Raw genomic sequence first — 11212 nt, 5'->3', positions numbered from 1 at the left:
TGTTTTTTCTTGTGCCGCGCTGCTCAGATCTGTTGGAACATGGATCCACAAAACCTTTGAAGGTACCCTGTTGTATCTGGCACCAATAATAATAATAACTTGTTTAATATATAGTGCCTTTCTCACACTCAAGGTCGCTTTATAACAATCAAGATGTTAGTAGCCAAGCCTTAAGTTCCTTAAGTCCTGTAAGCCAGGAGTGGGGATCTCACTGGCTTGTACTTGTTTTAACAGCACTTCCCACAGATGCTTGATAGGACTGAGATCTGGGGAATTTGGAGGCCAAGGGAACATCTTGAACTATTTATTGTCCCTCAAACATTTTTTTTTTTTGCCCATTTGTCCAGATGCAGGGCATATAATCATGCTGAAAAAGGTCACTCTGTTGCCATTAAAGATGATGCCCATCATTTTATTAAAAAAGAAAATTAAATAAAATTCTGATTTCAGTAATAATCAAGAAATCTTGTTTAAGGGAGGCACGGTGGTGCAGCAGGTAGTGTCGCAGTCACACAGCTTGTATTCTTGCCTTGTGCTCAGTGATTCCGGGTAGGCTCCGGACCCACCACGATCCTGAAGCGGATAAGCGTTTACAGACAATGAATGAATGAATGCTTTCAATTTAGTTAAAAATTAGATACCTATTAAACTAAATCTAATGTTCAACTCAGTTGCTCCCTTGTTTGACAGCTCACTGTGCAATTATAATATATTTACTGGTTTACTGAGGCCTCTACTAGTAGGAAAGAACCCTTTATAAGCGGTTAGACTCAAATCTAATTGCAAAGCCAGATCACAGATTTCTAACTGAATTCATCAGCTCCTAAGAAGGCTAAATTAAAAGGGACCAACTAAATAATTGCAGTGTCATGTCTGAAGAGACTGATTAGAGTCCATCTGCTGTGATCTACCCCCCCTTTAGAAGCTAATGAATGCTAATGACACCGGAGCCACACTGACCCCAGCAGCTGCTACTCTATGCCAGCAGACCCAACAGAGATGACCTCGGTCAGCCATGAACTAATTAGCTTATAAATGGTCGTAATATGCTGATTTAGATGACTGGAAAACAGCAGGAGCATTCTGTAAAGTTTAACATAATAAGGTTGTGGGTTAAGAGATAGATTAAAGGCAAATGTAGGTGGACTAGTTTAAGAGAGCCATTAGCCATTGTATATGACCCAAAATCGTATTTATGAACGTGATTGTTTGTTACTATACCTTGTTTGGTAAAAAATTGATAAAACAAATTGTTTTGTAGTTCCAGTTTATGTTCCATATGGAGATGGCAATGTTTAAAATTAGGGTGATGAGATGAAGGTAGATCACTGGAGAACATAACTGAATGCTCCTTATAATAATTCTCATATCAAAACTGGGGAATAATGTGATTTAAAATTGCAGAATAATGAACTAAACATAAAAACCCTGGCAGTTCTGTGGTTGATGAGATATCAGAAGAGAATGGATTGAATAATTCTAGCTTACAGGAAGGTTATAATGGGGTCTGTAATCCAGAACTAATAATTCAACATCAGTATGTACATACTGATCTTTGAATTAGGAACACCTATTTTGTATATACATTGTCAGTTTTACGAGATCCACGGACCATACAGGCGCCCTTTGTAGTTCTACAATTACAGACTGTAATGCACCTGTTTCTCTTCATATTTTCTTATCCCCATCTCATCCTGCTCTTCAAAGGACAGCCACAGAGCAGGTATGATCTGGGTGGTGGATCATTGTCAGTGACACTGATGTGTGTTAAGGTGTGTTGTACTGGTATGACTGGATCAGACACCACAGTGCTGCTGGACTGAGAATAATCCATCAAGAAAAAACATCCAGCCAACAGCGTCCTGTTGCCATTCATGAAGAACTAAGAGGATGATAAACACAAACCGTGCAGCAACAGATGTGATAATAGGTCTACACTAGGCACGATTAATTCTTTATCGCGTATACATAAAGGGGGTGAATTTGGTAATGTGAATTCTATAAATTATCAAACCTAATGGTAATCCACATAATCAAATCCATTAACTTTACTCAAAGCAATAAAACATACAAAATTATAAAGAATATTACTATCTGTTTATTGCAGCATGAGATTTTGCAACATAGTCATTTATTTGACTAGGGTTGTAGAGATTCCCTACTATTTCATTTAATATAGCCAGATGTATTAAATTAATTTCTGACTGACACTACACCAACACACAACTGGTTTAACTACAAGAGGTCTGAAATTAACGGAAAGGCAACCAGGACGTTTTATGCACTTTTCAATACAGAAAATAAATAAATAGCTTTTTGGTTGTACCTAACTTACATACAATGTATGTAAAAACCACCCCTTAGGGATTTACAACAAATCTGAAGAATAGAAAGTAATCATCATGCCATTTTCCAATCTCTATACATTGCTTTGGCACTGTATGAGGTGGTCAGATACATACAAAGGGACAAGTATGAAGATTGGAAAAACAGCATTATAAGTGTTTCAAAATATCTCCCTGACTAGCATATTAGACATTAATCCCCTTGTAGCTTCCTCATTATAAGGCTGTTGGGTGGTGCGTTAGTGAAAACTGTTCCCACAAACACGTGAGTCCCCCACAAGCTGTGACGAATCACTTTGCAGCAGCCAAGGTCCTCGATTTGAAACCCCAGGTGGCGGTATCTTTCATCTGTTTCAAACAGTGTGTTGTTTGTGTAGGACCCAAAGAACTGTAGGTAAAAAGAAATTAATTAATTAATTGATAAGGAGAAATTCCTTGTAAGCATGGGATCTGAAACAGTGAAGACTTTCTAGTTATAATTATCAATTCGATTATATTACTTTGTTCTTCAGTCTAGTATTTACAGCAGTGGTTGATCTGTGATCAGTTGCTACTTGCATAAATTGTAGGCAAGAAAAAGTCTAGCCATTCAGTTACAACAGCACAAAACACTTGATAGGTGTTTATTTACATTGTTATTGGTATACACAGTTATTTACATTGTTCAAATCAATAAAATACGAAATTGTTCAGTGTTGTTTATAATAGTAAAAAATAATCTGACATTTTTTAAATCTACAAAGCAAGCCTTAGAACATGTCTAATAATAATGGATAATTATTACATCATGCTGACTGTTACAACAGAACACTAGTTACGATTTGTTATTTTTGCTCTTGGGCTCCCCCTACATATGCAGAGTGTAATTCGTTTTTACAGCAAGAGACGAAAGGGTGGTTCCTTACCCTATTCAAAAGTTACATAATGCAGTTTCTGCAGTGCTGAGTCTGGATTAGCAACGACAGAAGCTCTATTTTCCAGTGGCGCATCACAAATTTGTTTTGTAGTTAAAAATATTACATAGTGTTCCTTTGTTTTAATGTTCCTCTATTTGTTATATACGGCTCTGTCCTGATCCTATTTCACATAAGATTTTTGAGAAGGAACAGTTTATGTTGTGAACTTACTGCTAGCCCCGATGATGGGTCAATAAAGTCGGCCCAGAACCCCTCTGTCTGGAGGGCGAGGCAGATCTCCTTTGCCCCTGCAATGAACTACACACAGATATTAAATATTAAACTAATCACGGTTATATCAAGGCATAGTAAACTTAATAAAATCAGTAACAACATCTGAAGAAGATTTAAAGGATCCATATCAACAACAAAAACAGCTCTGAGAAACAAATTAGAGTTGGAACATGGTCATGTTAAAACAAATAAGAGTCATTCATAAATGGAATAATGAAAATGTAGGATGTGGTTCCTTTTAAAAAAGAGATTAGACAACAAAAACAGAGCAGTCTGTCCAGTAAAGCTTGGGTTCACACCAATTAGTGCAAAGCTCAGTCACCACCATGTGAAGCAGACGGTGAATAACGCACAGCGCCAGAGGCACACACTGCTTTATCATGCAATTCTCTCCGTCTCCCTCTTTCTCATACACGCACACAGAAAAAATCTCACAAACACAGACATGTACACACACACTGACATGTCTAAGCATTCTTGCTGTGTCTGCCTCCCTTTTCATGTTCTTGAAGAGAGGAACCCTCTACTATTGTTTTCAAAACTTTTGGGAAAGAATTCAGAGTGAATAATAGAGGTGTAATGATGTGACTGAAATGAAAAAAAAAATCAAAGTCTGAGAGAGCTGTCTCCATTTAATGCAATTAAAATAATAATAATTAAAAAATAAATAATAAATAAAATAAACAAAATAACAAAATTAACATACATGGGCACTAAGACCCTTCTTACACTTTGTCACTAGTATATAACTAATATATGAATTGTATCCTCATCTACATGCATTTACATTGGCAATCAAATGCTTCTCTGTTTAGTCTGAATGAAATCCAGTTGCTGTGTGGGACGGAATATGCAAACGCACTCATTATGAAGCAACTGGCACCTGTGTTGCGCTAAAGATGTTTTCCCTTGAAATCTCCTCTCGGATTGTCTTCCTCGCAAACACAGATCACATGCTCAGTGATATAGTACAGGGGGAGAAGTTTGCCACGTGGCTCAAATGCGTCTCAGATAATTAATTAATGTGGGAGGAAACCGGAGGTAACCCACGCAGACACGGGGAGAACACATCAAACTCCTTACAGACAGTCACCCGGAGGAAACCCACACAGACACAGGGAGAACACACCTAACTCCTCAAAGACAGTCACCCAGAGCAAGACTCGAACCCACAACCTTCAGGTCCCTGGAGCTGTGTGACTGCGTCTCAGATGACTTCCTGAAGTTATGTCATCAATCTGATTTAATTTCCCTTGGGTGTGTTTACACATGTATTTAAATGTGGCTTGCCCTTATCCAGATATAATCCTGATACTCAAATAGATAAAATGACCAGGTGTAAACAGGCTCTGTAAATCCAGTTATCTGAAGTCATTGCTAATACAACATTCTTCTGAAAGTACATCAATAGGACATTTCCTTACTCTTTCCTAGAGCAAAATCCTCTACTCTTCTGGAAAGACTGTGAAAACTTAAATGGCACAGATGTGGGACGATTAGTTCGGGATCTTATAAGTCACTCTCATGCTAAGGGTATTCAGTTAAGTGACATGTCTACTGCACCAAAGCCCAGTGCTGTACAAATACCACACCACACCACCTCGAGTACACTTCAGATAACACAGATTCACTGCTCCACCAAACAATTAAAAAAATATTTTACATGCTTTGAACCCTCAAACCAACACTACATTCTGTAAACAAACATTAGAAGGTAACACTTAAAATATTTAGTTTTTAAAGAAAATTCCTGCTACACACTTTTGCCAGTAGCTCCTCTCTCTCCTGGTCCACCTCCTCTGACCAGGCGGTCATATCATTCTGTGTTTTCTGAGTTACAGTTACCACCATCATATTGCTGGAAGGGGCTTCAGGGAACATCAATTCAAAGTCTGAAAATTTAAAAGAATAAAAGGAATAAATTAATATGTACAATGAGTTTGAAAAATTATAAATGCTGAATGGTACATTTTATCCCAGTTTCAGCACAAGATTTTTTGCTTCATTTAATATCTTTCAGAAATGTGTGAAATTCTCATTTAAGCACAAGATTTACTTGAGCTTATGCTCCCATCCAGCGGCCACTATAGAAACTACAACATTCATTACCCTAAAGCAGAATACATTCTCCATTTAACTTGTGCCATTTTTAAAAATGACCACACACACACATATACACACATATACACACATATACACACATATACACACATATACATACACACACCTTTCCTGAGTAGTTCTGGGCAGGATTGTATCGCACACTCCACTTTGGAATGGTCAAAATAACCCTCTACACAACTGACATTCTCTGATAAAGAAGGTTCACCTTTCCCCTGTGAATAAAGGACAGTGTACATTGAACATTTAATTATGAGGTCATTCATATAACAGTGCACTTGACAGCAACAAAACAACCAACTTTTAAAAGCAAAAATCAACAGTATGCAGTATTTCCTACTCCACATATATATATAAAAAGATATTATCGAAAAGAAAAAAGCCTTAAACTAAATATAAAAAGATCATGTATAATAGATGGGCCTAGCATGGCAGAGAAATTGATTTCTGAGGACTTAGGCTAATTTTGAATGTGTTATTAAATTATTAAAATTCTATAACATTTTCTTAACATTATTAATTTGGTTTATAATATTATCGCTATTGGTAGTTAAATATTTTCCTTTATAGTAATATCTACAATGTACAATTTAATTATTAAAATGTTAAAAATTTAATTGTTAAATATATTAACTAGATTTTATATGCCTTTACTCGCCAAGACTTTATTTTTTTCTTAAATTTGAGAAACATAACACTCCATTAGCTCTGTCCTGGACTGGATTCTATCTAAAATTCTTACCTGAAATTCACTGACAATTTGTGCAAGTATAAATTCGTGTCTCTCAGAGTTGGACTGGGCTGTTAACACATCTGGGAGTGTCCTGTTTACTGGGGTGGTCTGCTGCTGTGCTACGCCTTCTAGGTGGGCGGCAAAGCCAGTGTTTCCAGGCAACTGGAAACGCTTGTCCTGGGGTCCAAAAGGGCCCATGCTCTCATCTGGCCACACAGTTCTTAGCCCTATTCAGAAAAGGAAGATGGAAAAACCAAATTAAAGCTGTTGCCTATAGATATGTCATGGCAAATCTATTATATTGCTCATACTCAGCAAATACATAAAAAACAGAAATGTGCTTATGTTTGGGGATGGTATTAAAAGACTACTGTAATGAAAATCTGTGTTCCCTCCAGAAACAAAGGCTGGTGGAATTAAACCTGCTCAAAATCTCAAAAAGGAATAGATCCTATATGCAGATCCTCAGGGATCAAAACAAGAAAATCCATCCATCTCTAACCGCTTATCCATTTCAGGGTCACGGTGGGTCCAGAGCCTACCTGGAATAATTGGGCAAAGGCTAATGCACCCTGGAGGGGGCGCCAGTCCTTTACAGGGCAACACACACACACACACATTCACACTTAAGGTCACTTTTGAGTCACCAATCCACCTACCAATGTGTGTTTTTGGACTGTGGGAGGAAACCAGAGCACCCAGAGGAAACCCATGTGGACAAAGGGAGAACAAACCAAACTCCTCACAGACAGTCACCCGGAGCGGGAATCGAACCCACAACCTCCAGGTCCCAGGAGCTGTGTGACTGCGACACTACCTGCTGCACCACCGTGCCGCCCACAAGAAAATATCACATTTTAAATTTGAAATCAGAAAATCCTGCCCAAGTGTTCAGTTCAAAGGAATTCAAAGGAAAGGTGAATAGTGATGAATAGAATAATGTAGAAAACAGAGTTCTCATAAGAATCAGAAGACAATACAGTTGACACAATGGGTTTCCTCCAGGTGCTCTGGTTTCCTCCCAAAGTCTAAAACCACACAATGATTGAGAGCGAGTTATTGAGAGAGTGTGTGTTTCCTTAAGCGGCTACAGACAATGAATGAGTGAACATATTTATATTGGTATAGCAGGAGGTATCGAACCTTAATAGGCTATAATGGTGCTATCACCTATACTATACTTAACTCACACAGCTAAATAGAAAGGAACCAGGAACATATCAAATACGAAACATCTTGAATGAGCAGTTATTATAACGTTATAAAACATCTGACACATAATTAGTGGTATCAGAGATCAGAACTAAATCAATTTTTTATAGGGCCAACTCCACGTGGGAGCCCGCTCCATGGAGCATAAAATAGTCCATTCTGGGCCAACAAAGAATAAAACAAATATTGAAAATTTTCTGTTGGTAAAAATGACTTGACTGCGCCTTAAAGCCACATTTTAGAATCAGTCAAAAGCAGACACACCCATATCAGGGGGTGTGATATTGAGGTGAGGTTCATCAGAGCCAGATGTTCCAGAGAAAGACCGAGCTGCAGCAACACGTCGCACTAGAATGTGAAGCCCTGGCAGGTACGTAACCAGCCTCACTCTGCTACAGAGCACCTGGGAAGAAAACAACACAGCCATGTGTAACAAAGTTTGGGCCCACTATATTCATTCAGATTACCTTCTTCAACACAGACGGTGGAAGGGCAATTTGACTTACACTGGTCATTCTTTTGGGCTTCTCTTCTTTGTAGTACACCTGTGTATGATATTACAAATGCATTATGTATGTTTTGTGTGGAGAAAGGCTCTCAGTGTCTAGCCTTGAAATAATGAGTAAAACGTGAGTCTTATGAGACATGAATGAGACGCACAATGCAAATATGACACATACATCAGGGTTAAACATAGCAGCTGAAGATTTTAGAGCAGTGTTTCACATCTTTTATAATCATGTCCTTCTGGGGCAGAATCAGGGGTCAAGGTCTGGTCCTGGGGAGGTATTTCACAAATAAGGATTTCTATGTTTAACCAGAGAGAGAGAGAGCAGTCTGGTTAACTGTAAAAAGGTGATAACAATGTTAGAATATCCACACTTTTTAATCCCATTTCTATGAGAATTCATACATCTGGATACAAAATTGTAAGCCACATGTATGTAAGCCTACTCCTGATTTTTTTTTTTATATAAAATTAAGGCAAGTGAATAATTAATAATGTGTAAGAACAACTTCTATCATGGGATCTACTTGTTAGCCCAGTCCTGGTGGGCCATGTGCATTTTAGAAATCACTCTCCTCCCAACAATATTTGATTCAATAACGAACTAATGAAAAAAAAAGCAGTCCAAAATTAAAGTGGGTGTGATGGAGCAAGGGGAAAGTTACAACATGCAAGGGAACCAACTATTTAAACAGCTGGTTCCCATACGGTATTAAGTCACTGACACACAGCGAAATATAAATTCCCACAAATTAGGAGACCATTCCCACGCATAAATAAGTCATCCATATGCATAATTACGTTGTTGGCATGTCTTACTTTTATTATGAAAGGATGTCACCTGCAGGACCCCTTATGTAACACGAGTTGTTTTATTCTCATTATCTGTGAGCTAAAAAATGTACACTTACAAAAATACACCTGCTTATGTCTAACGAGGCTAAATTAGGCTTTTTGCTATTTTCCGTTCCACCTTAAATCCTACTTGAACGGCTGTACCATTTAAGGTGGAACGGAAAATTCCAATAAGAAGCTAGCAAATAAGCAAACGTCAGGTTTGTTTCACATAATATGAGATATGCTTATTAGTTGAAACGAACTAATCCTAATTTACGCTCTGACAAAAAAAGAAGAATAACATTAGTGTGTTCCATGCTGTTTCTAGGATATGAAGGTTACAACAGTGTACAAAAGTATTGGTCACAGTTAAATCGCGAATATTAACCTTCTCCATAGCTGTAAACGCATTTTCTCAACCTTTACTGTAGCTTAATTCTCACCTGTATCGGTCCAGTTAGATCGTTATAATCGATCTGTAAAACTCCACTTGTTCGTGTTAGGCTCTTCTCGTTTAACCTTCTGGTGACAACGACGGAAGCCGCCAGGGTTCAAAAAACGAGATCTACAGTGATACAAAGAAAACGAAGTAGAGGACAGATAGTTTTATGTATTTAACGAGTATTTGGACTTTTAAAACCCTCCGTGTGCTGTTAACAACCCACCCTTTGCATTAAACAGTCATTCTATAATGTTTTTCAGCTGAAAATACATATGATATCCTATCAGTTTCTTTAATAGAGTAATTCCTAAGCTGTGATTTAGCGTCAGTAAATTTCACTCGGATGTGGACATGAACAATACAATACTGTACGTAAGAAATACCTGTAAATGATATATTTTGTGGGTGATGAGCTCTCACCCCTTCACCACGCCCCCTTCTCACTCAAGCGAACCAATCGGAGTAGGGGAGGGCGGGACTAGTTTGTGAACGAAACGCTTCTCGAAATTCTATGCAAGCTCTAGAAAAACTAAATGAAATTCCGCCCCGGCATTTTTTTAAGTCTAAAAAGAGGGTAAATAGGACGTCTGGTCACCCTATGTAACTATATGTAACAGTAGTTACATACATACATCTTTTATATACAGTTAAGTTGAAGCAAATGCGTGGCCAGTCCAGGTCAATTTACTGGAAATCGTTAAATATTTAGCCAGGAAAATCTGAAAATCTGGCAGCAAGTACCTTATCTTGACAGACTGTGCAGATACTGATATGTTGTACTCAGGTGTAAAATGAATTATGCTGTTAAGACCCCCTCTATCAGGTTAACACGTGTGGTGTTTTTAATATGCTAGACGACATGCTGAGTAAAATAAGCAACTAACACCATAGCTGACATTTTACGCTTTAAAACTGAAATGTTGAAAGTATGCTATCTTATAATGGGCTGAGTCAGATCGCCAGTTTTCTTCTATCACAATCCTAAAGAACAAGTTCTGTCAACTTCTGGGGCAGGGCTTTTGAGCTGCAGGCGAGCAGCAAAGGTGTAATTAATGATAGAGAATTTACTAATTGTATATTCATATTTTTGTGCATATGAAATGAAGGAAAATTTTAATTGCCAATTTAATATACAGGTTATGAGTTTTAGAGGTATATTTCATGACCAGATTAAGATTCTAAATCAAATACATGTTATTCTTAGTTATTTTTAATTTGATTTATTCTAAAGAGAGTAGTTTTATCTTCTTTTTATTTTTTTTTTAGTAATTGTTAGTGTTTTTATCTTGATCTTATCCTGCATGCTGCTACTGTTTTCCTCCTTTAAGAGAGTTGCTGGAAACTGAATTTCCCTGAAGGGGTCTTCCCAAGGGGTTAATAAAGTCCTAATCCAAATAATCATTTCCAGTATCAGCGATTAGACTTTGTATTAGAGGTTTACTAGCCTCTGTGGGACATTCATTCATAACTGTCTTTCAATCCCAGCTGTTTTTTTTTTAAGTATCTAAGTATTGAAAATGTTTGTATATAATCTTCACAGATTAGTGCATTCAGTTTCCATGTACCAAACACTAAGCCTGGAGGGTGCACTTTCTAGAAATAAATGCAAAAATAATAGCTTTTTGTAAAAATAAAAAACGTATTACTCCTTCAAATTGCTGAATAACTGAAAGCTAGTGAACTGTGCCAGTGTTTCTGCATGTTTCATATTCTGCAATAACTACCACAGAGACCACAAAGTATAAACCACAAAAACCACACCAGTATAAATGTTATAATAAAAGAATAGATATTTATTACAATGTAGGAAAAAACAGTAGACCT

The 11212-nt window shown here is 37.4% G+C and overlaps 1 protein-coding gene across 4 annotated transcripts; it reads right to left on the bottom strand.

The window, feature by feature from the left end:
• Nucleotides 1-2099: 2099 nt before the first annotated feature.
• On the bottom strand, nt 2100-9787 carry mmadhcb (metabolism of cobalamin associated Db). Of its 4 annotated transcripts, XM_066686754.1 has the most exons (10): nt 9772-9787; nt 9390-9511; nt 8282-8408; nt 8108-8146; nt 7866-8004; nt 6399-6616; nt 5763-5871; nt 5297-5427; nt 3473-3559; nt 2100-2733 (listed from the first exon to the last, which is right to left on the bottom strand). In XM_066686754.1, exons 3-10 carry the CDS (start codon nt 8294-8296, stop codon nt 2539-2541), a joined length of 933 nt encoding a protein of 310 aa, XP_066542851.1. In that variant the 5' UTR covers nt 8297-8408; nt 9390-9511; nt 9772-9787; the 3' UTR covers nt 2100-2538. The 4 variants fall into 4 exon arrangements, with proteins under 4 accessions (XP_066542851.1, XP_066542850.1, XP_066542852.1 ...); XM_066686753.1 differs by lacking the exon at nt 9772-9787 and having other exon boundaries at nt 8262-8379; XM_066686755.1 differs by lacking the exon at nt 9772-9787 and having other exon boundaries at nt 8282-8379.
• Nucleotides 9788-11212: the final 1425 nt, after the last annotated feature.

The sequence above is a fragment of the Hoplias malabaricus genome, chromosome 12 (assembly GCF_029633855.1).
Source record: "Hoplias malabaricus isolate fHopMal1 chromosome 12, fHopMal1.hap1, whole genome shotgun sequence".
In the NCBI taxonomy this organism is placed as follows: domain Eukaryota; kingdom Metazoa; phylum Chordata; class Actinopteri; order Characiformes; family Erythrinidae; genus Hoplias; species Hoplias malabaricus.
The sequence above is the reverse complement of the archived record's forward strand: the minus strand, read 5'-3'. Positions and strand labels throughout refer to the sequence as shown.

Bases quoted from the DNA above. Each gene is read 5' to 3' on its own strand.
- mmadhcb (XM_066686753.1), bottom strand. The intron at 8,005-8,107 runs GTAAGTCAAATT...TTTTCTTCCCAG, and splicing joins AGCCCAAAAGAATGACCAGT to GTGCTCTGTAGCAGAGTGAG. The intron at 5,872-6,398 runs GTAAGAATTTTA...CTTTATTCACAG, and splicing joins AAATTGTCAGTGAATTTCAG to GGGAAAGGTGAACCTTCTTT.